Below are 25,732 nucleotides of genomic sequence, written 5' to 3' on the forward strand. Positions count from 1 at the left end.
AGCCCTGTGATGATCTGGTGACTTGTCCAGGGTGTACCCCACCTCTCGCTCATAGTCAGCTGGGATAGGCTCCAGCTTGCCCGTGACCCTGCACAGGATAACTGGTTATGGATAATGGATGGCTGGATGGCTTTGAGTGGTCTATCAGATATATTCCATTCACTTAGCAATGAATGAGTCAAAGATTAGCTCAATATCATGCTAACTGAATGGAATATATCTGATAAACCACGAAAAAAAGCCAGCCAATATTATTATACATACACACTCTCTTCATATCAGCATTCTCGAAGGCCAACGCTAGCTTACCCATGACTCGGTGCTGTTAGTGCAGCAGTCCAGTTCCCTTCAAGCTGGTGTAATGCTAGCAAAGGCCAGTGCTAGCGCAGTCAAGCCGAATGTTATTATTATTTTCCCTGTGTAATTTACTTCGTTACTTTTAAAATCAACATCGACATCTACACACAATTGAGCAACTTGGAAGCCAAAATTCTATCAAAATCTTCTGCTTTTAACTAAACAAACTTCGTGGCTATGATTGTTTACAAACTGTCACAGCCACTCGCTAGCACAGGAGTTTTACATCTCCACCGTGTCTCTTTTCCAGTTTTTCGATATCCATTGGTATGTTTTTCTCTTGTAAATATGTGTGGAGAATATATAATGAAGTTTTGGTAGCTTTTCAGGTGTTCAGCACATCTTCAATTTCAATTTTTAGTTAATTTATTAAGTGCTTAATTATAGCATAGCTAATCCTAGCAGTAGCGCTGGATTGACCTTGTCTTCTGTCTCTCCCGGCAGACAAAGAAATGATTCCACGCATGCGCAGCAGAAAGTTTGTCATTGGATCTTCGCATGAGCTCTGATGTGTGACATTGTGTTGTCTTGACAACGTGCAATATTATAACAATATTGCACACTCATTCTCCATTGGGGAGAGTGGCGTAATACATGGAGGATAAGAGATATGATAACAATATTACATGCCATCAATAAACCCACTAGAAGGGAATAGAATACATGTTTTTTATTCTATGGAAAAAGTGACCTGTATGTATAATAATAGTGAATAATAACCAAGACAAAGTAGAGGCTATTATTCATTGATATTGACTGAGCCTGAGGTGGATAATTGTTTTAGTATACATACACAGGTGATTTTTTTTAAATCATATTAAAAAAAATATTTATTTCAAACTTCAGAAGCGGCACACAATTGTAATACAGTAATGATGTGACACAGACTTGTGTCACTTATCTATGCCGAGTCATATAAAATATGTTTGTTTTTAAATATCCATCCATCCATTACCTGTAGCCGCTTATCCTGTTCTACAGGGTTGCAGGCAAGCTGGAGCCTATCCCAGCTGACTATGGGTGAGAGGCAGGGTACACCCTGGACAAGTTGCCAGGTTGTCACAGGATTGACACATAGACAAACAACCATTCACACTCACATTCACACCTACGGTCAATTTAGAGCCACCAATTAGCCTAACCTGCATGTCTTTGGACTGTGGGGGAAACCGGAGCACCCGGAGGAAACCCACGCGGACACAGGGAGAACATGCAAACTCCACACAGAAAGGCCCTCGCCAGCCGCTGGGCTCGAACCCAGGGCCTTCTTGCTGTGAGGCGACAGTGCTAACCACTACACCACCGTGCCGCCCCTTGTTTTGAAATAGATAAATCATATTACAATTCCACCTTACCTTTAAATAGTTTTAGACCAAAATTAGTAGCATCTTTAGTGCTTTTAAGAATGGCATTTTATTTCATAATTTCTAATTCTTCCTCACTTACGGTGACAAAGCCATTGGCCACCATTTTGTCAAGTCACTCAAGGCGATTATTGAGAAATAGTCCGTATGTCTTGACCAATCACCATGCGTGATTTTCTATAATCACCTCCATATTTATACTAATAAATAATATATGCATAGGGAGAAAGTAAAGTTATAAAAAAGCTATCAGGATCATGAGAGAGAAAAGATCCTGGTCATGATAAATTACATTAATCATGCTATCACTGTAAAATTCCTCTATTTTACAAAATGAATTCCACCCACATGATTTGTCTGCAAGCCTATAAAGTACTTGGTACAGCACATCCTAATTTTTGTATAATGATGCAGAAATAGCCTAATATTTTGTACAAATGGTGGAAGAAAGCATGACGCTTAGATAAGAGTGAAAACACAGATTTGAACCAGTCATGAAGTACTGTTCATTTCTTTTGTTATTTTGTGTGTGGTCAAAATCATTTGCATCATTTAAGGTTGCAAGATCCAAAACTAAGGTCATGACCTCATAAGGTGTGTGTCAACATTCATATGATTAATTTATTCATAATGCTATTTGTGTTTAATATTGCTCTTGAATGCCATTCCGCAACTTGTACACAAATGTGTTTTCACTGAATGTTCTTAAAATGTCAGACAGTGCCAATGTACATGATACTACTCTGATACTGCAAACAAAAAATAACACATCTGCATCTCTGAGACCAGGGGCGTCAGAAGCATTTTTAATGTGGGGGGGGGGGGGGACACTGGCGGAGGGTCTGGGGGTCCTCCCCCAGAAAATTTTTTATTAATTAGATGCCATTTCCTGCATTCTGGTGTATTTTTAACAGGTTGTTAAACATCTAATTTTACCTACAAAAGTCACTTAATTCGATGACTATTTTAGAGACTCAACAATAAGTCCTCATTCAACTAGTCCATATATTCATCAGCCTGTTTTTAAACCCACCGCTACGCCTAAGATAATGAGATGAATGTGACACAGTTTATCACCAACAATGACTTTATGGGTGCATTTTACTTTTTATTTTGTGTTTCCTTTTTTATTTAGTTTTAGATGTAACACAACATGCCACTGGGCCAAGCAATAGTGACACTCAACCATATGTTTAAAAATAAGAATATTCATAATTTCACACAATGAACAGGCATGACATGGCATCATGCAAACTTCATAACACAAAATCACACTGTGTCAAGCATTGACACATAAAAAATAACTTCACACAATGAACAGGTGCAATTTTGTTCACCACCAACAGTGACTTTAGTGGGTGCATTTTACTTTTTTCCGATTTAGTGATGCTCATAACAAAAATGACATGGCGTCATGCAGTCTTCATAACAGAAATTACGCAGTGTCAAGCAATGACACATAAAAGAGAACTTCACACAATGAACAAGTGCAGTTTTGTCAACCTACATGCAATGGTGGTACTACAGTAACATTTACAGATTAGTATAACAAATAGATTTATAGATATAACTCCTTCTTACATTGGTGCCACCACAATTTCTACCACTTCATAACTTTTATCCCCCTTTCCTCCACAATCTACCTGGAATACCATCCATCTCTCTCCATTGCTTTCCTTTCTACTATTCCTTCCCCATACACTGATTTCCCATGTTACTTTCCAGAAAACTGGCAAAGACCAGACAAAACAAGTTCTTCAAATCACAACAGGGAATCAGTAAATATCATCAGAGCAGACTTGACCTCATTCTTGGCATTACAGTAAGGTCGACCTACTGGGTTTGAATTAAATGATAACTAACATTAAGCTAGCTGATACATCTCCTAACATTGACTAGCCAGCTAACTGCACTGACATTTCCATTGGGACAAAAAAAACCCTGTCCTGTGGGGAAATTTTGACTGACTTTCTGCTTCTTTGTCCTTATGTCCATTGTGTCTGGGGAGGGAGCAAATACTGCAAACAATTCATCATCAACCAAGAATACCCCATTAGACTAAGCTTATTTCATTGTTTAGTTGAACATTAATTTAACGTGGCCTAGGGTTAATTCTGAGGGCATATAACAAAAGAATAAGGTTTTAGCAAAAGCTAGACATTGTGAGGTTGCAATGGGGTTGACGTCACTTCCTCCACTTTCGAGCAGCTACACCAACATTTCTCTGCTTGCACTGAGATTCACTTCACTCTCGTGCGGTGAGTTGTTGTAGGTAACGCCCAGAAAATCCGGAGTGGATTTTCATTGGTATGTGTATTCTCTTATCGATCAAGTGGAATGGATTCTTTCACAAAGCAATAGAAATGGCGCTGGGTGAACTAATATTTTATGTTAAATGTGGGGGGGTCCAAACGAAGAATTATGAAATGTGAAGGGGACACGTCCCCTTCACATTCAATGGTGGCGACGCCCATGTCTGAGACGCATCTTTGTTTTCAGAAACTTCACCCCATCACCGCAACTCAGATGCAACTGTAGAGAAGGTCAGAGAGGTCTGAACACCAGTGAGAATGATTTCAGTATAAAAGGGGACATATTATGAAAAACTCACTTTTTCAGTGCTTGTGCACATACATTTGGTATCTGGAGTATGCACAAATTCCGAAATAAGATGCTCAGTCAGGTTTTTTTGTGCTGCCTATTTCAGAAAACTTATCATCCAACAAGCTTTTCAAATTTGTCTCCCCTTTCTCTGTCACAAGGGGAGTGCATTAGAATTATGTCACCCCTCATCTGAGTATATCCATTCCTGGCTTGAGAACTGACTTTGCGAATTAATATTCATGATGAAAGTGTTACCTGATTAGCCCATGAAAGAGGGGAGGTGGGGTGATCAGTGACTCATTAACATTTAAAGGAACAGGCAGTCAAATCAGCCGTTTTGAACAGGGGTGTTTAGACAGGCTGAGAAGGGAGCTGTTGTGCTTTATCCTTATGGTATTTTGACCAAAGCATGTCACAGACATTTCATTAAAACCTCAGGGAACTGTGTTGACTTGTGGAAAAGGGCTATAATATGTCACCTTTAAATCCTCACTATGTGTACACAACTCATCTCTGAATAGCTTTCTAGTTCTAGATGCTCATGTTGTTTTTGTTCATGCTCACCTCAGTATTCTTTACTGAAATATTTTGTTTAAAATTGCTAAAGCATTTCTTATTTGTCCCAAGCTCATTGTCCAATACTGAAGATGCAACTGTGAAAATAAATTATGCAAAATAAGTTGATCTTTTGTTTAACTAACCTGCGGAAACCTCCAGTCAGAGTGATAGTGACATCCGGACTGAAATAGCTAGCAATCTCCTCTATAATCTGACCCACTGCCTCAGCCTCAGCTTTGCTTACTGGCTTTGAGATGTCTTCATAATACTGGAATCCTGGGAACAAAAAAATTAATTCAGCAATTAAGTAACAACAATACTTGTTGAACTCTTGAATTAAATCAGCAGGCATCACAAAACAGCAGGCGGTGAGGCTTATGTGCATTTCTTTTTTACTATGAATGTCTGAGGAAAAACATCTTGTGCACTGAACAGAAAAAAAAGAAGGCGCTCATACGGTACGAGTGTCACATACAACATACTGTATGTAGGGCATGAGCATCAACACATTCAAACTGCGGAAAATGATTCTGATGAGCAGAGAATGTTTATGGGGTGGCATGGTGGTGTAGTGGTTAGGTCTGTCGCCTCACAGCAAGAAGGTACTGGGTTTGAGTCCAGTGGTCAACGGGGGCCTTTCTGTGTGGAGTTTGCATGTTCTCCCCGTGTCTGTGGGGGTTTCCTCCAGGTCCTCAGGTTTCCCCCACAGTCCAAAGACATGTGGTTAGGTTAACATGGGGCGGCCTTGGGCTGAAGTGCCCTTGAGCATGGCACATAACCCCCAACTGCTCCCCGGATGCTGTAGCATACGGTAGCTGTCCACTGCTCTGGGTATGGGTGTGTGCTCCTTGCTCACTTATGTGTGTGTTCACTATTTCAGATGGGTTAAATGCAGAGGATGAATTTCACTGTGCTTGAGTGTGTATGTGACAAATAGAGGCTTCTTTATCTATATGAGCTCGTATGTTGCTTCATTTCCTTTAGAGACTGATATAACCCTAATAGACGTGTCTAAATCCTCAACACATTTTCTTAATTCCAAATCTAAAGCACTAAGCAAAAGCGCTTATCTTAATTATGTATCTTCTGTTAGCACTACAATCATCTTCAAGCTTGCATATGGCAGCAGCCTAGACAAAAGTTCACCCTGTTATAGTTTGAGTGAGGCCCAGTAATTTTTATTTCCTCCAGCTGGTAGTTAAGTGCTTTTATTTATATTTTTTTCCTGTGGCTGAAAATGTCTCAATGCTGTTAACCTCTATTACAGCCGAGAACAGTTAATCCCAGTTATCTGTAACCACTTACGCCTCTTCTAATGAACTCTCTTTCTATACCCGCTCTGTACTCTTAAATCCACTTTATACATAACAAGCAGCAGCATCACCATACCATGCATTAATTTTCATGCAAGAAAAAAATGTTTGAATTAATTTGAGTTGGAATGCCACAAAATATATTTTTTCATAAATATACAGTTCTTTAATACTATACACCATACATTGCTCATTTGCCTCTCAAAATGTATTGAATGGCACATTTACCTGTATAATTAACAGTTATTCCACGAAATTGAGTTGTATATGAGCTGATAGCCGATGAGGTGCATAGCACTGAGTTGGCTATAAGCCATGTACAACAAGATTGAGTGGGAACAATTGTTTTATTCTATCCACATTCACTGGATTTTGAGAAACACAGCATTTTTATTTTTCTTGTTTGCTAATTCAGTCAATAAAAACTTTATACAAAACGTCCAACAAAATCATTTCCGCTTAGAATGCTTAGAACATCGGTCCTGGTATTACTGGACCTCAGTGCAGCTTTTGATACTGTTGATCACAACATACTGCTATATCGACTTGAACACTGGGTTGGATTGACTGGTAAAGTTATCAATTGGTTAAAATCATACTTAAAAGATAGAAGCTTCTTTGTTACCCTGGGAAATTGTTCCTCAACGTCAATGTCCTTGACCTGTGGTGTCCCCCAGGGGTCGATTCTTGGACCATTACTTTTCAACCTTTATATGCTCCCACTTGGGCAAATTATCAATAAAAATTCAATTTTGTATCACTGCTATGCAGATGATACCCAAATTTATTTTGCTCTATCACCTAATGATTATGCCCCCCTTGAATGTCTCTACCAGTGTATCGATCAAATCAATAGCTGGATGTCACAAAATTTTCTTCAGCTGAACACAGATAAAACAGAAGTAATTCTATTTGGAAAAAAAAGATGAAAGACTCAGGATTACCACTATTCTTGACACAAAAGGGATTAAAACTAAAGAAATGGTTAAAAATCTTGGTGTTTTCATTGACAGCGAGCTAAACTTTGACAGTCACATGAAAGCAATCACTAAAACGGCATTTTATCACCTAAAAAACATTTCCAAACTAAGAGGACTTATGTCAAAAAATGATCTGGAAAAACTAATACATGCCTTCATCTCTAGTAGGGTTGATTACTGCAATGGCCTTTTCACAGGCTTGCCAAAAAAGACCATCAAACGACTTCAGCTGGTTCAAAATGCAGCGGTGAGGGTTCTCACACGAACAAAAAGAACAGAGCACATTACTCCAATTCTAAGGTCCCTTCACTGGCTTCCAGTAAGCTACAGAATTGACTTTAAAGTATTGCTGTTGGTATACAAATCTCTAAATGGTACAGTACAGGGCCCAATTACCTCTCTGATATGTTGCAGCGGCCTAACCCAATCAGATCTACCAGATCGCAACAGAAAAATTTACTATTAAAACCAGTTGTTAAAACAAAGTGTGGTGAAGCAGCTTTTAGCTACTATGCAGTACAGCTATGGAACCAACTCCCAGAGGACATTAAAAATGCTCCTGCTGTTGGCAGCTTTAAATCTAGACTAAAGACCAATGGCCCTTTTCCACTACCCTTTTTCAGCTCACTTCAGCTCGCTTCAGCTCACTTCAGCCCGACATGGCTCGCGTTTCGACTACCAAAAACCAGCACGACTCAGCTCGTTTCAGCCCTGCTTAGCCCCTAAAACTCGCACCGTTTTGGAGTGGGGCTGAAGCGAGCCAAGCCGTGCCGAGTGAGGTTGGGGGCGTGAGCAGACACTCCCCTGTGCACTGATTGGTGAGGAGGAGTGTCCTCACATGCCCACACACGCCCCGCGAGCGCACTGGGATCTGTAAACACCGCAAACCCGGAAGAAGAATAATTACGAATTACGAGAATTTCTGAAGCCTTATGCGCCTCGCCTCATCTATACGCTCTTGCCAGTATCTGTAAGCGTTGTCGGTGACAACAAGCCACAGCACCAAGACCAGCAACACTAACGACTCCATGTCCTCCATGTTTATTGTTTACTATTCGGGTCGTGAGATACCGCTTAAAAGCTCACTGAATCAGTGACATACAGAGCATCGTGGATGAGTTCGCGGAGCGCAAGGCTCGTCGTATGCCCTTCAAATAATGCGCGCAGTAGGCTATTGATGTTTTATTATGAGCCATGTACAGTATGTCACCTAATGTTTTTTTGTTTCTGAGTTACATGTTCGTTTGAAGGACTTAATGTACAAACTAACATAGTTGCACCCCGTAGTGTTGAAATTGGTAAACACAGTGCATTCAGTGAGGTTTGCACCGCCCTCCTTTTATTTCTGACTCTTCCTGTCACCGTTGCAACCTCTGAGCGCTCATTCGTATGCCCTTCAAATAATGTGCGCAGTATAGGCTATTGATGTTTTATTATGAGCCATGTACAGTATCCTAATGTTTTTTGTTTCTGAGTTACATGTTCGTTTGAAGGATTTGATGTACTAAATAACATAGTTGCACCCGGTAGTGTTGAAATTGGTAAACACCGCAGTTGCGGACATTTTGTAGCCTAAAATGATGTTATGATAAGCTTTAATAAAGTGCCCGGTCATTTGCCCCGCCCCCGGCCCGGCTCTGACTTGTTCCGCCACTGTCACTGATGTCACTGTTTGCGCTGCTTAACGACATCACGTGACGTCCACCCACTTTCGCTAACTCCACCCAATGTGTCCACCCACTTCCAGCCAGCACGGTTCAGCGCGGTTGTAGTCGAAATGCAACTCCAACAGCCCCGCTCAGCTCGACTCAGCTCGACTCGGCACGGCACGGCTCAGCCGCGTTTGTAGTGGAAAAGCGGCACAAGCTGTTCTCAGATGCTTTCTGTTAAATAATTATATTGTCTTCTTTACATTCTTTATAATTTTTACTTCTCTGCATGTTTTAAATTTACTTTAACTTTATCCTATTTTATTCTTTATTCTATTCTGCTGGGTTTTTTTTCCTTTTCTTTCTCATCCTATTTGAACTACTACTTCATTTTATTATTTTATTTTTACTATTGTTTAATTCTTATTATTTTCTTTTAATTTCTTTTAATTCTTTTAATTAATTGTTTTAGAATAAAAATAAAATTATTTTATGTAATTTTATTTCTCTATTGTTTACTGTTTTTGTTTTTACTTCTGTAAAGCACATTGAACTGCCATTGTGTATGAAATGTGCTATATAAATAAACTTGCCTTGCCTTGCCTTAGAATGTCTCATCTCATTATCTCTAGCCACTTTATCCTGTTCTACAGGGTCGCAGGCAAGCTGGAGCCTATCCTAGCTGACTACGGGCAAAAGGCAGGGTACACCCTGGACAAGTCGCCAGGTCATCACAGGGCTGACACATAGACACAGACAACCATTCACACTCACACCTACAGTCAATTTAGAGTCACCAGTTAACCTAACCTGCATGTCTTTGGACTGTGGGGGAAACCAGAGCACCCGGAGGAAACCCAAGTGGACACGGGGAGAACATGCAAACTCCACATAGAAAGGCCCTCGTCGGCCACGGGGCTCGAACCTGGACCTTCTTGCTGTGAGGCAACAGCGCTAACCACTACACCACCATGCCACCATCAAATACTTTCATTCCATATTTTGTTGCTTTTTTTGTTTTGGGGGGGAGGTTGTTTTTGATTAGAGTTTTTATTTTGTCGTCGGTTGCTTCAGCAACACACTCTACCATTTTGTTTTTCTCTACTCACAGTATATGAGCTGATATCCTCATAGTAGAGTAGCCAATCAGAGCACGCGATTGCTCATATCCAGTGAATGTGGATAGAATATGTGTGTGCCCACCAAGACCTTCCACACATACAACAACAACAAACCCTGGTTCACCGGAAAACTCAGGCAGCTTCGCCAGGCCAAGGTGGAGGCCTACAGACGAAAGAGGTGAAAGCAGCTAAGAGCAGCCACGCTGAAAGGATCAAAAACAGCCTTTCAGCCAACGATCTGGCATCAGTGTGGATAGGCCTGAAGAATATCACCAACTACAGGAGACCATCCTCCAACACTGCAATGAACCATCAACTGGCTGATGAGTTGAATGTGTTCTACTGCAGATTTGACACATTCACACCTCTCCCCCCCTTCAGACATTAAAGACCCATTTACACCCCCTGCTATTCTGCCTCCTCTCGCCTCTGACCTCACACCAGCACTCAAGATCTGTGAAGAGGATGTTTGTCAGCTTTTTCGCAGACAGAAGATCAGGAAGGCACCCGGCCCAGACGGTGTGTCACCCTCCTGTCTGAAGGTCTGTGCTGGTCAGCTGGCCCCCATCTTCACCCAGATCTTCAATAGATCCCTGGAGCTGTGTGAAGTCCCCTCATGCTTCAAACGCTCCACAATAATCCCGGTTCCCAAGAAAACCACCATCACAGGACTGAATGACTACAGGGCTGTAGCCCTCACATCTGTAGTCATGAAGTCCTTCGAGAGACTGGTGTTTTCACACTTGAAGGACATCACAGACCCCCTGCTGGACCCCCTGCAGTTTGCCTACCGGGCAAACAGATCAGCGGATGATGCAATCAATATGGGACTGCACTACATCCTGCAACACCTTGACTCTGCAGGGACATACGCCAGGATCCTGTTCGTGGACTTCAGTTCGGCGTTCAACACCATCGTTCCAGACATCATCCACACCAAGCTCACCCAACTCACTGTGCCCTCCTCCACCTGTAAGTGGATTATAAACTTCCTGATTGACAGGAAGCAGCAGGTGAGGCTGGGGAGCATCACATCCAGCACCCGGACGATCAGCACTAGCGCCCCCCAGGGGTGTGTACTCTCTCCCCACTGCTATTCTCCCTTTACACCAACAACTGCACCTCAAGAGACCCGTCTGTTAAACTTCTGAAATTTGCAGATGACACAACAGTCATTGGCCTCATCCGAGACGGTAACGAGTCTGCATACAGATGGGAGGTTGAACGGCTGGTCTGTTGGTGCGGTCAGAACAATCTGGAGCTAAACACGCTCAAAACTGTGGAGATGACAGTGGACTTTAGGAGGAGCCCCCCACCCTGCCGCCCATCACCTACAACACTGTGACTGCTGTTGAAACCTTCAGGTTTCTGGGCTCCACAATCTCCCGGGACCTGAAGTGGGAGACCAACACAGTCACCATCATCAAAAAGGCCCAGCAGAGGCCTTTCTGTGCCAGCTCAGGAAGCTCAACCTGTCTAAGGAGCTGCTGACACAATTCTACTCTGCCATCATTCAGTTTGTTCTCTGCTCTTCCATCACTGTTTGGTTTGGATCGGTCACCAAGCAGGACAAGAACAGACTGCAATGGACAATAAGGTCTGCAGAGAAAATTATTGGCATCAGCCTGCCCTCCATCCAAGACCTGTACCTGTCCAGAGTCAGGAAACGGGCAGGTAACATCTCTGCAGACCCATCACACCCTGGTCACAAATTGTTTAAACTTCTCCCCTCTGGGAGACACTACAGATCACTGTATGCAAAAACAACCAGACACAAGAACAGTTTTTTCCCCTCAGGCTGTCTCTGCGATGAACAGCTAAAACCGGACTCAAATATCAGTAACATCAACTGTGAAATATCTGCACACTCATACCATCATTCTGTGCACCACTGTATATTTATATTTATATTTACTAAGTCATCCTTGCACTATGCACCATTTTGCACCAAAATATTTATATATATATATATATATATATATATATATATATATATATATATATAAAACCCCGATTCCAAAAAAGTTGGGACAAAGTATAAATTGTAAATAAAAACGGAATGCAATGATATGGAAGTTTCAAAATTCCATATTTTATTCAGAATAGAACATAGATGACATATCAAATGTTTAAACTGAGAAAATGTATCATTTAAAGAGAAAAATTAGGTGATTTTAAATTTCATGACAACAACACATCTCAAAGTTGGGACAAGGCCATGTTTACCACTGTGAGACATCCCCTTTTCTCTTTACAACAGTATGTAAATGTCTGGGGACTGAGGAGACAAGTTGCTCAAGTTTAGGGATAGGAATGTGTGGCAGCGGGGGCGTGGTCAAGCGCTGGTCTGTGACAGGAGGGTGGAGCCGGGGAAGGTGAGTGGCAGAATCGCGACACCTGAGGATAATTAACCTGTGTTTGTGTGTGTGTTTTCCCAGTAACTGCTCCCTATTTAAGGAGGCAGAGAGAGAGGAGAGGGAGCGCAACCCGGGACCAGACAAGTGTGTGCGTGTGAATGAATGAACGGTATCATACTGAAAAGTTGTAAAAATAAATCGCCTGTCTGCCTCCAAACGCTGTCCTGCCGTCCTCTGTGCTCCACCCACACTCGATACGCGCTACAGTGGTGCCGAAACCCGGGACAAGGTGGAGCACCAACCCAGCAGCCCCATGGAATCCTCCCCGTTCGCGGACTTGGTCCACGCCCTCGCCACGGCTCAGCAGAGCCAGCACCAGGCACTCGTCACGCTCCGAAAGGAGCAGGAGCGCCGCTTTGAAGCCCTGGTGCTGGCCCAGCAGGAAGATCGAGAGGCGTTCCGGCGTCTCCTCGCGTCGGCGGGGTCCACCAGCGCCCCGGCCGCGGGCCCGTCTCCCCTAACCATGACCAAGATGGGCCCGCAGGACGACCCCGAGGCCTTCATCACATTGTTCGAGCAGGTCGCCGAAGCCTCGGGGTGGCCGATGGAGCAGCGCGCGGCGCGCCTCCTCCCCCTCCTGACGGGAGAGGCGCAGCTGGCCGCACTACAGCTCCCCGCCGACCGCAGGCTGGCCTACGCCGACCTTCGCCGGGCTGTCCTCCAGCGCGTGGGGCGCACGCCGGAGCAGCAGCGCCAGCGCTTCCGCGCGCTGCGGATGGAGGAAGTCGGCAGCCCGTTCGCGTTCGGCCAGCAGCTCCGGGACGCCTGCTGGCGGTGGCTGAGGGCCGAAGATCGCGACGCCGAGGGAATCATCGACCAGGTGGCGCTGGAACAGTTCATCGCCCGCTTACCAGCTGGAACCGCGGAGTGGGTCCAGTGCCACCGCCCGGCGTCGCTGGATCAGGCCGTGGGACTGGCGGAGGATCATCTGGCGGCTGTTCCAGCAGCAGGACAGCAGACGGCAGCATCTTCTTTCTCCTCTCCTCTCTCTCTTTCTCCCCCCCCTCCTCCCGTGTCCCATCCTCGCCCCATTCCCCCACCGCGGAGGCGGGGGCCGGCTCCACCCCAGCCGGCCCGCCGCACCCGTGGTGCCCTCCCGTTTCTCCATTCTGTGTCTGTCTCTCCCCCCCCTCAGGTGAGTGAGCCCCAGAGCACAGCTGCAGAGGGAAGGCCCGGGCCGGTTTGCTGGCGCTGCGGGGAACCGGGCCACCTGCAGCAACAGTGTGTAGCGATGGAAGTGGGGGCGGTGGTGCGGATCCCCGACGCGCCAGAGGCTGCCCTCGATCGGGCCGGAGTGTATCGCATACCGGTAAGTGTACAAGGGGCTACATATCAGGCGTTGGTGGATTCAGGTTGCAATCAGACCTCAATCCGCCAAAGCCTGGTGCAAGGCGAGGCATTGGGGGGAGCACAAGGGGTGAAGGTGTTGTGTGTGCACGGGGATATTCACAGCTACCCGTTGGTGTCGGTCCACATACATTTCAGAGGGGAGAAATCGATAGTGAAGGCGGCGGTTAATCCTCGCCTTACCCACTCTTTGATTTTGGGGACTGATTGGCCGGGATTTCGGGGTTTAATGGCACGCCTAGTAAAGAGTGGGTCCTGCCGGTTAACAGGGGAGGGTCCCGGTGTCGCTTTGGCTGGAGCTGCGGTCGCAGAGCCGTCTACATCATCTCCGCGACAGAGTGAGGAGCCACCGGCCCCTCCTCTTTCTATTGGGGAATCCCTCGCGGATTTCCCACTGGAACAATCGCGAGACGAGACTCTGCGACACGCGTTTGACCAAGTGAGAGTAATCGATGGTCAGACGCTCCCGCCGGGCGCCACCCCGTCCTTCCCCTATTTTTCCATTTTGAAGGATAGGTTATACCGAGTGACGCAGGACACTCAGACGAAAGAGCGAGTCACCCAATTGCTAATTCCAAAGAGCCGCCGGGAATTGGTATTTCAGGCGGCTCACTTTAATCCCATGGCTGGACACCTCGGGCAGGATAAGACACTCGCCCGGATAATGGCCCGATTCTATTGGCCGGGGATTCGCGGCGATGTCCGTAAGTGGTGTACGGCATGCCGCGAATGCCAGTTAGTAATCCAGCAGCCATTCCAAAAGCGCCCTTGCGCCCCCTACCATTAATCGAGACCCCGTTCGAAAGGATTGGGATGGATCTCGTCGGGCCATTAGATCGGTCAACACGAGGGTACCGCTTTATATTGGTTCTGGTGGACTATGCAACGCGATACCCGGAAGCAGTGCCTCTTCGCAATATCTCAGCACGCAGTATTGCGGAGGCCCTCTTCCACGTCATCTCCCGGGTTGGAATCCCGAAAGAGATTCTGACTGACCAAGGCACCTCGTTTATGTCACGAACACTGAGCGAACTGTATGGGCTACTGGGTATTAAGCCGATCCGCACCAGCGTTTATCACCCACAGACGGACGGTTTAGTTGAACGGTTCAACCGTACCCTCAAGAATATTATCAAAAAATTCGTAAGTGAGGACGCACGTAACTGGGATAAGTGGCTCGAACCCTTGTTGTTTGCAGTGCGAGAGGTCCCCCAAGCCTCCACGGGGTTCTCCCCGTTTGAATTATTATATGGGCGTAAGCCGCGCGGCATCTTAGATGTACTGCGGGAAAATTGGGAGGAGGGACCTTCACCGAGCAAAAACGAAATTCAGTACATTATGGATCTGCGCGCAAAACTCCACACACTCACCCACCTAACTCAGGAGAATTTGCGGTAGGCCCAGGAACGGCAAGCCCGCCTGTACAACAAGGGCACGCGCCTTAGAGAGTTCACTCCGGGAGATAAGGTACTCGTCCTGTTGCCCACGTCGAGCTCCAAATTAATCGCCAAGTGGCAAGGACCCTTTGAGGTCACACGGCGAGTCGGGGACGTCGACTATGAGGTTAGACGAACGGACAGGGAGGGGGCGCTACAGATCTACCACCTCAATCTGCTGAAACTTTGGAACGAGGAGGTCCCCGTGGCGTTGGTGTCGGTAGTTCCGGAGAAGGCGGAGCTGGGGCCGGAGATCCAAAAAGGGTCATTGGCATCGCGTACCTCTCCGGTCCCCTGTGGAGACCACCTCTCCCCGACCCAACTCACGGAGGTCGCCCAGTTGCAGGCCGAGTTTTCGGATGTGTTCTCGCCCCTGCCCGGTCGCACTAACCTCATAGAACACCACATAGAGACGCCCCCGGGGGTGGTAGTGCGGAGCCGTCCTTATAGATTACCCGAACACAAAAAAAAGGTGGTTCGGGAAGAACTTCAGGCCATGCTCGAAATGGGCATCGTCGAGGAGTCCCACAGTGCCTGGAGCAGCCCGGTGGTCTTGGTTCCCAAGGCCGACGGCTCGGTCCGGTTCTGTGTGGACTATAGAAAAGTCAATGCGGTGTCTAAATTTGATGCGTACCCAATGCCTCGTATTGATGAGCTGCTCGATCGACTAGGCACGGCTCGCTTTTACTCGACACTGGATTTGACGAAGGGATATTGGCAGATCCCCTTGACTCCATTATCTCGGGAAAAAACGGCCTTTTCCACACCGTTCGGCTTACACCAGTTCGTCACACTTCCTTTTGGGCTGTTTGGGGCGCCCGCTACGTTTCAGCAGCTGATGGACAGGGTCCTCCGGCCCCACGCCACCTATGCCGCCGCTTACCTAGATGATATCATCATTTATAGTAATGATTGGCAGCGGCACCTACAACACCTGAGGGCCGTCCTTAGGTCGCTGAGGCGGGCGGGACTCACTGCCAACCCGAAGAAGTGTGCGATTGGGCGGGTGGAAGTACGGTATCTGGGCTTCCACTTGGGCAACGGGCAGGTGCGTCCCCAAATTAATAAGACGGCAGCGATTGCGGCCTGCCCGAGGCCCAAGACCAAAAAGGGGGTGAGGCAGTTCCTGGGGCTGGCTGGCTACTATCGTAGGTTTATACCTAATTATTCGGACGTCACCAGCCCGCTGACTGACCTCACTAAAAAGGGGGCGCCAGATCCGGTCCAGTGGACGGAGCAGTGCCAGCGGGCTTTCTCTGAGGTAAAGGCTGCACTGTGTGGGGGGCCACTTTTACACTCCCCTGACTTCTCTCTCCCTTTTGTGTTGCAGACCGATGCGTCGGACAGAGGGCTGGGGGCCGTTTTGTCCCAGCAGGTGGAGGGGGAGGACCGCCCGGTCCTGTATATCAGCCGGAAGCTGTCGGTGCGTGAGGGGCGCTACAGCACCATTGAAAAAGAGTGCCTGGCGATTAAGTGGGCGGTCCTCGCCCTCCGTTACTACCTGCTGGGGCGCTCTTTCACTCTCTGTTCGGACCACGCGCCCCTCCAGTGGCTCCACTGCATGAAGGATGCCAACGCATGGATCACCCGTTGGTATCTGGCACTCCAACCCTTCAACTTCAAGGTGGTCCACAGGCCGGGGGCGCAGATGGTCGTGGCGGACTTCCTCTCCCGTCAAGGGGGGGGGGGAGTCGGCTGCGGGCCGGACGAGCGCCCGGCCTGAGTCGGGCGGTGGGGGTATGTGGCAGCGGGGGCGTGGTCAAGCGCCGGTCTGTGACAGGAGGGTGGAGCCGGGGAAGGTGAATCGCGACACCTGAGGATAATTAACCTGTGTTTGTGTGTGTGTTTTCCCAGTAACCGCTCCCTATTTAAGGAGGCAGAGAGAGAGGAGAGGGAGCGCAACCCGGGACCAGACAAGTGTGTGCGTGTGAATGAATGAACGGTATCATACTGAAAAGTTGTAAAAATAAATCGCCTGTCTGCCTCCAAACGCTGTCCTGCCATCCTCTGTGCTCCACCCACACTCGATACGCGCTACAGAATGTTAACCCATTCTTGTCTAATGTAGGATTCTAGTTGCTCAACTGTCTTAGGTCTTTTTTGTCGTATCTTCCGTTTTATGATGCGCCAAATGTTTTCTATGGGTGAAAGATCTGGACTGCAGGCTGGCCAGTTCAGTACCCGGACCCTTCGTTTACGCAGCCATGATGCTGTAATTGATGCAGTATGTGGTTTGGCATTGTCATGTTGGAAAATGCAAGGTCTTCCCTGAAAGAGACGTCGTCTGGATGGGAGCATATGTTGCTCTAGAACCTGGATATACTTTTCAGCATTGATGGTGTCTTTCCAGATGTGTAAGCTGCCCATGCCACATGCACTAATGCAACCCCATACCATCAGAGATGCAGGCGTCTGAACTATTCTGAAAGAGTTTCTGATAACAACTTGGGTCGTCCTTCTCCTCTTTAGTCCGAATGACACGGCGTCCCTGATTTCCATAAAGAACTTCAAATTTTGATTCGTCTGACCACAGAACAGTTTTCCACTTTGCCACAGTCCATTTTAAATGAGCCTTGGCCCAGAGAAGACGTCTGCGCTTCTGGATCATGTTTAGATACGGCTTCTTCTTTGAACTATAGAGTTTTAGCTGGCAACAGCGGATGACACGGTGAATTGTGTTCACAGATAATGATCTCTGGAAATATTCCTGAGCCCATTTTGTGATTTCCAATACAGAAGCATGCCTGTATGGTATGTGATGCAGTGCCGTCTAAGGGCCCGAAGATCACGGGCACCCAGTATGGTTTTCCGGCCTTGACCCTTACGCACAGAGATTCTTCCAGATTCTCTGAATCTTTTGATGATATTATGCACTGTAGATGATGATATGTTCAAACTCTTTGCAATTTTACACTGTTGAACTCCTTTCTGATATTGCTCCACTATTTGTTGGTGCAGAATTAGGGGGATTGGTGATCCTCTTCCCATCTTTACTTCTGAGAGCCGCTGCCACTCCAAGATGCTCTTTTTATACCCAGTCATGTTAATGACCTATTGCCAATTGACCTAATGAGTTGCAATTTGGTCCTCCAGCTGTTCCTTTTTTGTACCTTTAACTTTTCCAGCCTCTTATTGCCCCGTCCCAACTTTTTTGAGATGTGTTGCTGTCATGAAATTTCAATTGAGCCAATATTAGGCATGAAATTTCAAAATGTCTCACTTTCGACATTTGATATGTTGTCTATGTTCTATTGTGAATACAATATCAGTTTCTGAGATTTGTAAATTATTGCATTCCGTTTTTATTTACATTTTGTACTTTGTCCCAACTTTTTGGAATCGGGGTTGTATATATATCCTTGTCTATACATATATTTACCCTTCTACATGTACATAACTTTTTGTTTTGTTTTTTGTCTACGCTTTTTTTTTATCTGTTTGTACTAAGACAGCTAAGTGAAACCAGAGTCAAATTCCTTGTGTGTGTTCACATACCTGGCAATAAAAGTGATTCTGATTCTGAATAATTGGTAATATTCAGCGTATTATGCTGCAGGTATAGATTTGTACTGGTATGATTTTAAGTACAGCTATCTCATCATATTTGACTGGTGTAAATCTTATTTTCATCAGAAATCCTGCACACTCGCACAGCCTAAAAATGAGATGGAGAAATTCTGTTCTATTCAAGCAAACAACTAATATATTGTGCTGTGCAGCGCACCTGAGGCATGCCGTATATTTCCCGGAAAGTTCCTCAACTCAATCTGCATAATTGTTTAGGAACAAGCTTGTTTATAGGACAGCAGGTTGCAAATGAGTGTCTGCATGTGCAACTGTGTGTGTGTGGGTGGGTGTGTTTGTGTGTGTATTAAAAAAATAAAAAAAACTACCCCAGCTGCCTATTAAAAATCAGTTGTGTAGTGGCAGTAAAAACCTGAGCCTCATTAAACTTTCACCGCACAACAGATTTTCATAACAATCAGCAATTAACAACACAACCCTCCATTAGAAATCCAAATTAGGATGCAGTGTTGAAACTTACCGCCTGTTTGTAACAGGTCAGGCAATTTAACATTTTTATAACTGCAATAACACAATCAGATCATAACTCGGAAAAGCATCATAACGGAAGCGAGCCTGGCCTTTGGGCAGCTGGCCTTTTTAACTGCCTGACTGATGACAGAGTGTTCTCATTGTGTTTCTGCAGGAGGGCTGCAAAGCCTTGGCATTTTGCTCTTCTCTCTATCTCATCTACCCACAGCCATCTGTATCTGTGAGAACCCCATGTGGCACCAGGTCTGTGTGTGGAACATGTCTATAGCTAGCCAATGGCCTGTCAGTGAAGCTTCTTAATACAGGACATTGTGCACATCTCTCCAAGAGAAGAGTGAAATGTCTCAGAGAAGGGGGGGCATTTTCTGCTGCAGATGAGAGCTGCAAAAGAAATTAACCCACACAATACAGCTTTGGGCAACTTAACGATGCGGGAACAAACACAACAGCCTGCAGGGAATCAGAGAGACGTGGCAGACCCAGTATTAACACAGTGACAGCCAAATGATGAATGGCACTTTGATAGAGACATTCATCACTCAGCTTACGTGATTTCAAGATTTACTTTTGCTAGAGTAATTTAGTATAATTTCAGAATTGCTAAAGCAACAAATAATCGGTAAACAGTGCAAAACTTGCAGAATATTGCCTCCCTCATAGCTAAGTGAAGCTATGTAATAAATACATGTTCTGATTAGAAGTTATGTAAGAATTTGTACCAGTGTGTTCCAAATGTCTGAACTTTCTCTTAGTTATTTAAAATCAATATTAGTGTCACAAATTGCCTCTCTCAGCATGCGCCTCAGCACAGTAAGTATTGCTTACACTAGTTCTTAATTCTCCATTTATTTTGATCCTGTACTCCTCTTTCTTTGTATTTTTCACCCAAATTTAGTTGTTTTCCCTATCACAAGCCAACTAGAAAGCCATGACACCTGAAGCCACAGCATCATTTTGTAGCACTAACTCTTCCATACAGAGTCCCTCCAAAAGTACTAAAACAGCAAGGCCAATTCTTTTGTTTTTGCTATATACTAAATGACATTTGGGTTAGACATGAAAAGGTAAATATAAGTTGTTCTGATATTTTGGAAGGGGACTGTATATTACATTACTGACATTTAGCAGACACTCTTATCCAGAGCAATGTACAACATACCTAGAGCAGGCTGGGGAGCAGTTGAGGGTTAGGTGCCTTGCTCAAAGGCACTTCAGCTGTTCCTGTAGGTCCAGGGAATCAAACCAGCAACCTTTTGGTCCCAAAACCACTTCTCTAACCAGTAGGCCATGGCTTTCCCATGTGCATGATTTCAGAGACACTCAGGAGGGTCATTTATTGTCTCTTGACCCCAATGGCTCTGGGTAAACCATTCAACCTCCAATCTCTTAAAACCTGGCTGTTGACTTTGGCCACTGTGCCCCTTGGCAGTCCTAGTTTCTATTTATTATAAATAAAATCGTTCTAAAAGTGGGCGGCACGGTGGAGTAGTGGTTAGCACTGTCGCCTCACAGCAAGAAGGTCCAGGTTCAAGCCCCGTGGCTGACGAGGGCCTTTCTGTGCGGAGTTTGCATGTTCTCCCCGTGTCCGCGTGGGTTTCCTCCGGGTGCTCCGGTTTCCCCCACAGTCCAAAGACGTGCAGGTTAGGTTAACTGGTGACTCTAAATTGACCGTAGGTGTGAATGTGAGTGTGAATGGTTATCTGTGTCTGTGTGTCAGTCCTGTGATGACCTGGCGACTTGTCCAGGGTGTATCCCGCCTTTCGCCCGTAGTCAGCTGGGATAGACTCCAGCTTGCCTGCGACCCTGTAGAACAGGATAAAGCGGCTACAGATAATGAGATGAGATGAGATCATTCTAAAAATATGACAGGTGAGTATAGGTAGAAAGCACAAACATGTCAAAACCTTATTACAGTTGCAGGAAAAGTTTACATCCAAGGTTTTTAATCGAAGAATCAGGTCATAGTTTATCAGACCAAAGTTTATCTATGAAAGCACACAATTCCAAAAAGACAAAATTAAAGACACACATCAAAAAAAAGGAAACAAATGAATTCAACATACTGTAAGTATCTCCAGAACAGATATCCTAGCATTTAGTATTTGATCACGTTTGTTACTTGTGATAACTATAAATGTGCTACCTGCTATTTGCATCTTGTTTAAGTGGATGCTGGAGTCAGAGACGATCTGCTCCAGGCTACGCAGGCCTCTGCGATACCACTTCTCTGCTGTCTTGGGTCCAACTCCAAACACACTGGTGAAAAGCTACAGACCCAAATCAGAAAAAGTTGGGATTGTAGGGAAAATGCAAATAAAAAAAAGAACGCAATGATTTCTAAATTTACTTTGACTTGTATTTCATTGCAGACAGTATAACCAAAGATATTTCATGTTTTGTCTGATCAACTTCAATTGATTTGTTAATATACATCCATTCATGTGTTTCAGGTCTGCAACACATTCCAAAAAAGTTGGGATGGGGGCAATTTAGGGCTAATAATGAGGTAAAACAATTAAATAATGATGTGATTTGAAACAGATGATGTCAATAGGTGATTGTAATCATGATTTGGTATAAAATCAGAATCCAGGAAAGGCCTAGTCTTTGGAGCAAACGGGTTGAGGAGCTCCAGTTTGTCAACAAATGCATGAGAAAATTATTGAAATGTTTAAAAACAATGTTCCTCAAAATAAGATACAAAGGGATTTGGATATTTTATCCTCTACAGTACATAACATCATTAAACTTTTCAAGGAATCTGGAGGAATTTCAGTGCATAAAGGGCAAGGGCGCAAACCTAAACTGAACACTCGATCTCTCCGACAGCACTGCATCAAGAACCGTCATTCATCTACAGCTGATATAGCCACATGGGCTGGGGATTACTTTCATAAACTTTTGTCAAGCACTATAATACAGAGTTACATCCACAAATACCAGTTAAAACTTTACTGTGCAAAAAGGAAACCTTGTGTTAGCTGTGCACAACGTCTCTGGGCTTGGGATGGACCATCACATAGTGGAAATGTATTGTAATCAGATGAATCAATATTCCAGGACTTTTTTGTCAGAAATGGATGCTGTGTGCTCTGGACCAAAGATATAAAGGACCATCCAGAAGGTTACAAGCAATAAGTCCAAAAGCCAGGGACTGTCATGGTATGGGGTTGCATCCGTGCCCTTGGTAAAGGTAACTTTCACTTCTGTGATGGCAGCATTAATGCAGAAAAGTACATTGAGATTTTGGACCAACATGTACTGCCTTCAAGATGACATCTTTTCCAGGGCCATTTCAACAAGACAATGCAAAGCCACATTCTGTACACATTACAAAGGCATGGCTGCGGAAGAAGAGGGTTTCTGTCCCCTCTGTCTGCAACACAGAATGTGTGGCAAACTTTGAAATGAAAATATGACAATGACAACCCCATACTGTTGCACACCTTAAGACCTGGTTGCAGTTAGAATGGGACAAAATAACACCGGAAACATTTCATCACTTGGTGTCTTCAGTCCCTAAGCATCTTTTAAGTGTTGTGAGAAGGAATGGCAACATTATAAAGTGGTAAATGCTTTACCATACCAACTGTCTTTGAAATGTCTTGCAAGAGTCAACATTGAAAAGTGTGAATTTTGGGGGAAAAAATAATAATAAGGTAAATCAAATAATTTACTGCTGTGTTGTTTTGAATGTAATACAGATCAAAGAGTATTTACAAATCATCGTTGTCAGTTTTAATTTCAATTTCAACATACCATCCCAACATTTTCTCATTTGGGATTGTATTATAAACAGAAATATAATTATTCATACAGTCCAAGCAATGCATGGCTTTGCTGTATCTTTATAAGAATCGTGCTGCTTCACTAACATCCACTGAATAGAGGCTGCACAGCTTCAGTGCTTTATTATTTGATGGCGTCAGGTTTCATACAGTCACATGCAAAGATATTTGACATAGAGATCAGTTTCATTAAATGTATTATTTATAGAGATTACTGTAGCATGAAGTGGACTTACTGATTAACTGAGTGGCGGAAACCATTAAAGAAATATTTGTGAAAGCAGAGCGCCATGAAACTCAGTCTTTATTTTTCTTATTACATAGACAGTAAGAAGTCGAAAATCTTTGACTTCAGCTTCTGCTTTGAACTATATATCATGATCAACTACCTCAATCTCCTGTTCCCTTCAAAACATCAATAAATACAGTCTTTCTTTTCTCTCCAAAGAAAATATTACCTTTACTTCTCAGCAACTAACCTTCAAAGTTTGATATCTCTCATCTGTTAATACTTCTTCAACTTTTGAAGATGATCCACATTCAAAGATATCCTGCAGGAGAAAATAGGATATGATATTAAAAAAAACTTATAGTTAAGTACATACAAGCCTCTAGAATTAATTTTTTTTTAAATTACTGTCACATAATGCCGGTGACAGTATGTGAATCGTTCCCTCTGAATTCATACAAAACGCTTTTCATATATACAGTGGGGTCCAAAAGTCTGACAGCATTAGTGATAATACTTTTATTTTACATTCCTTTCTAATTTAATACAAGAATTTTCATTACAAATGATATTATTGACAACAACTTGGGTGAAGAGGAGAATCTTTGAAATATTTAGATGAATTTCAGACTTTCTTAGTCTTTGGTATGTCCTCTTTTTGCTTTAATGACAGTGTGCACCTCAAGCTGTTATGGACAAGTTTGTGCAAAACCTGATGATCCATGTTAGACCAAATCTTTCAGAGTGTTGTCTAAACACATGCTTCAGTAAACCAGATTAAGCATGAGGAAAATCTGACCTTTTCTTATTATATATATATATATATATATATATATATATATATATATATATATATATATATAGGCAGAGAGATTTGGATTATTTCTCGATAATCACCTCCAGCAGCAAAATGGCTGCCAATCACTTTGTCACCGTAAGTGAGGAGAATTAGAAATTATGAAAGAAAATGCTATTCCTAAAAGCACTAAAGATGCTATGAAGTTTGGTCTAAAACTATTCAAAGGTAAGGTGGAATTGTGATTTGTTTTGTCTATTTCAAAACAAAGTATTTTATGTGACTCAACATTCCATTTGCATGCCACTTTTGGAGTTTGAAATAAATTATTTTTAATACAATTTTTAAAAAATAATCACCAGTGTATTTATATTAAAACAATTATCGGCCTCAGGCTCAGTGAATATCAGTAAATAATAACGGAGACTTATTATTCACCGATATTCACCTTGCCTTTGGCAAATAATTGTTATGCATAAAATCACAAATTTACTTACATTTAAATAAGTACCTAGAAACTTGAATATTGAAGGTGAAGTAGGCTAGATTGTTTTGTTTCGTTTTTCCAGAAGCATTGTTATATTTCTTTAAATTTTCTTTACATCCCAATAGCAATGAATAAATCAAATGCTCCAACAATAAAAAGAAAAAAATCCGTCATCTGTGGCAGTCGCAGGTCCATAAAAAGCCCTTCCAATAACTTCTTTGGTCCAAATGAAATGATTGGAATGGCCTACCTGCCTGTCTACCTGCCTACCTGTGCACATCCTGCCCCTGTCTTGTCTTCCACAAGGCTAGGCAGATATATTGGTAAAACTAGTGAGCTAACCACACAAAAATGGCAGGGAAAGGGCAGCCAAAATTTCCAGTTACACCTAATGTTATACCTACAACAGCTTGCCCTGCTAAATAGTTGTGACAGACTGCACCCAGTCCCTCTGATTCTCAGCACAGAACACCCTCAGGAAGCATCCAATCTCCTGATTTGCCCTCTCTAGTGGTCCTTTGGACTGCGGGTGATGGCCCAAGGTTAGACTCACTGAGACCTCCAATTTGTCCATGAACCTAGTCTAGACTCGTGATGTGAACTGGGGGCCCCGATCACTGACAACATTTTCGGGGATGCCAAAGTACCGAAAGACATGTGAAAAGATCAATTCTGCTGTCTCTAGTGCTGTGGGAAGGCTGAGTAGAGAGATGAGTCTCAGAGACTGAAAAGTGGTCGGTGATGACCATTATCACTGTGTGGTTCTGTGATTTGGGAAGGTCTGTGACGAAGTCGATTGCAATGTGGGACCGTGGACATTTTGGTGTGGGTAATGGCATAAGTTTGCCTACTGGAAGCGCACAGGGTACTTTAGCCTGTGCACATGCAAAAAAGGATGAGATATATGAGTTGACATCAGTGAGCGTGTTCGGCCACTAGTACTTAGTTTTGAGCAGTTGATAGGTGTGTTGGCTGCCCGGGTGCCCAGTTGCAGGAGCTGTATATGCCCAAGTGATCAGCCAGCTTCAGAGACATGTAGGGATATAAGTGAGATTGGAGGAGCAGCTGTCAGGAATGTGATAGGCTAAAGTCTGGGCAAGCTCTTGGTCTATGTCCCAGGTGAGGGCACTGATGAAGCAGGCTGGGGGGATAAAGGGTCCTAAATCTTGGGCTGGAGCTAAGGAGGGGCATACACAGGATAGTGCATCAGCTTTTATGTTCTTGGAACCG

The 25,732-nt window shown here is 44.2% G+C and overlaps 1 protein-coding gene across 1 annotated transcript in view; it reads right to left on the reverse strand.

The window, feature by feature from the left end:
• Positions 1-25,732, reverse strand: part of dntt (deoxynucleotidyltransferase, terminal) — a 350,223-nt gene that overhangs the window by 232,583 nt on the left and 91,908 nt on the right. The window contains exons 5-7 of the mRNA XM_060926229.1: positions 23,470-23,541; positions 21,346-21,469; positions 5,027-5,159 (exon numbers count right to left, since the gene is read on the reverse strand). Of these exons, the coding sequence (XP_060782212.1) occupies positions 5,027-5,159; positions 21,346-21,469; positions 23,470-23,541 (329 nt within the window). The remainder of the gene's footprint in view (positions 1-5,026; positions 5,160-21,345; positions 21,470-23,469; positions 23,542-25,732) is intronic.

Source organism: Neoarius graeffei, chromosome 7 (genome assembly GCF_027579695.1).
Source record: "Neoarius graeffei isolate fNeoGra1 chromosome 7, fNeoGra1.pri, whole genome shotgun sequence".
NCBI lineage: Eukaryota > Metazoa > Chordata > Actinopteri > Siluriformes > Ariidae > Neoarius > Neoarius graeffei.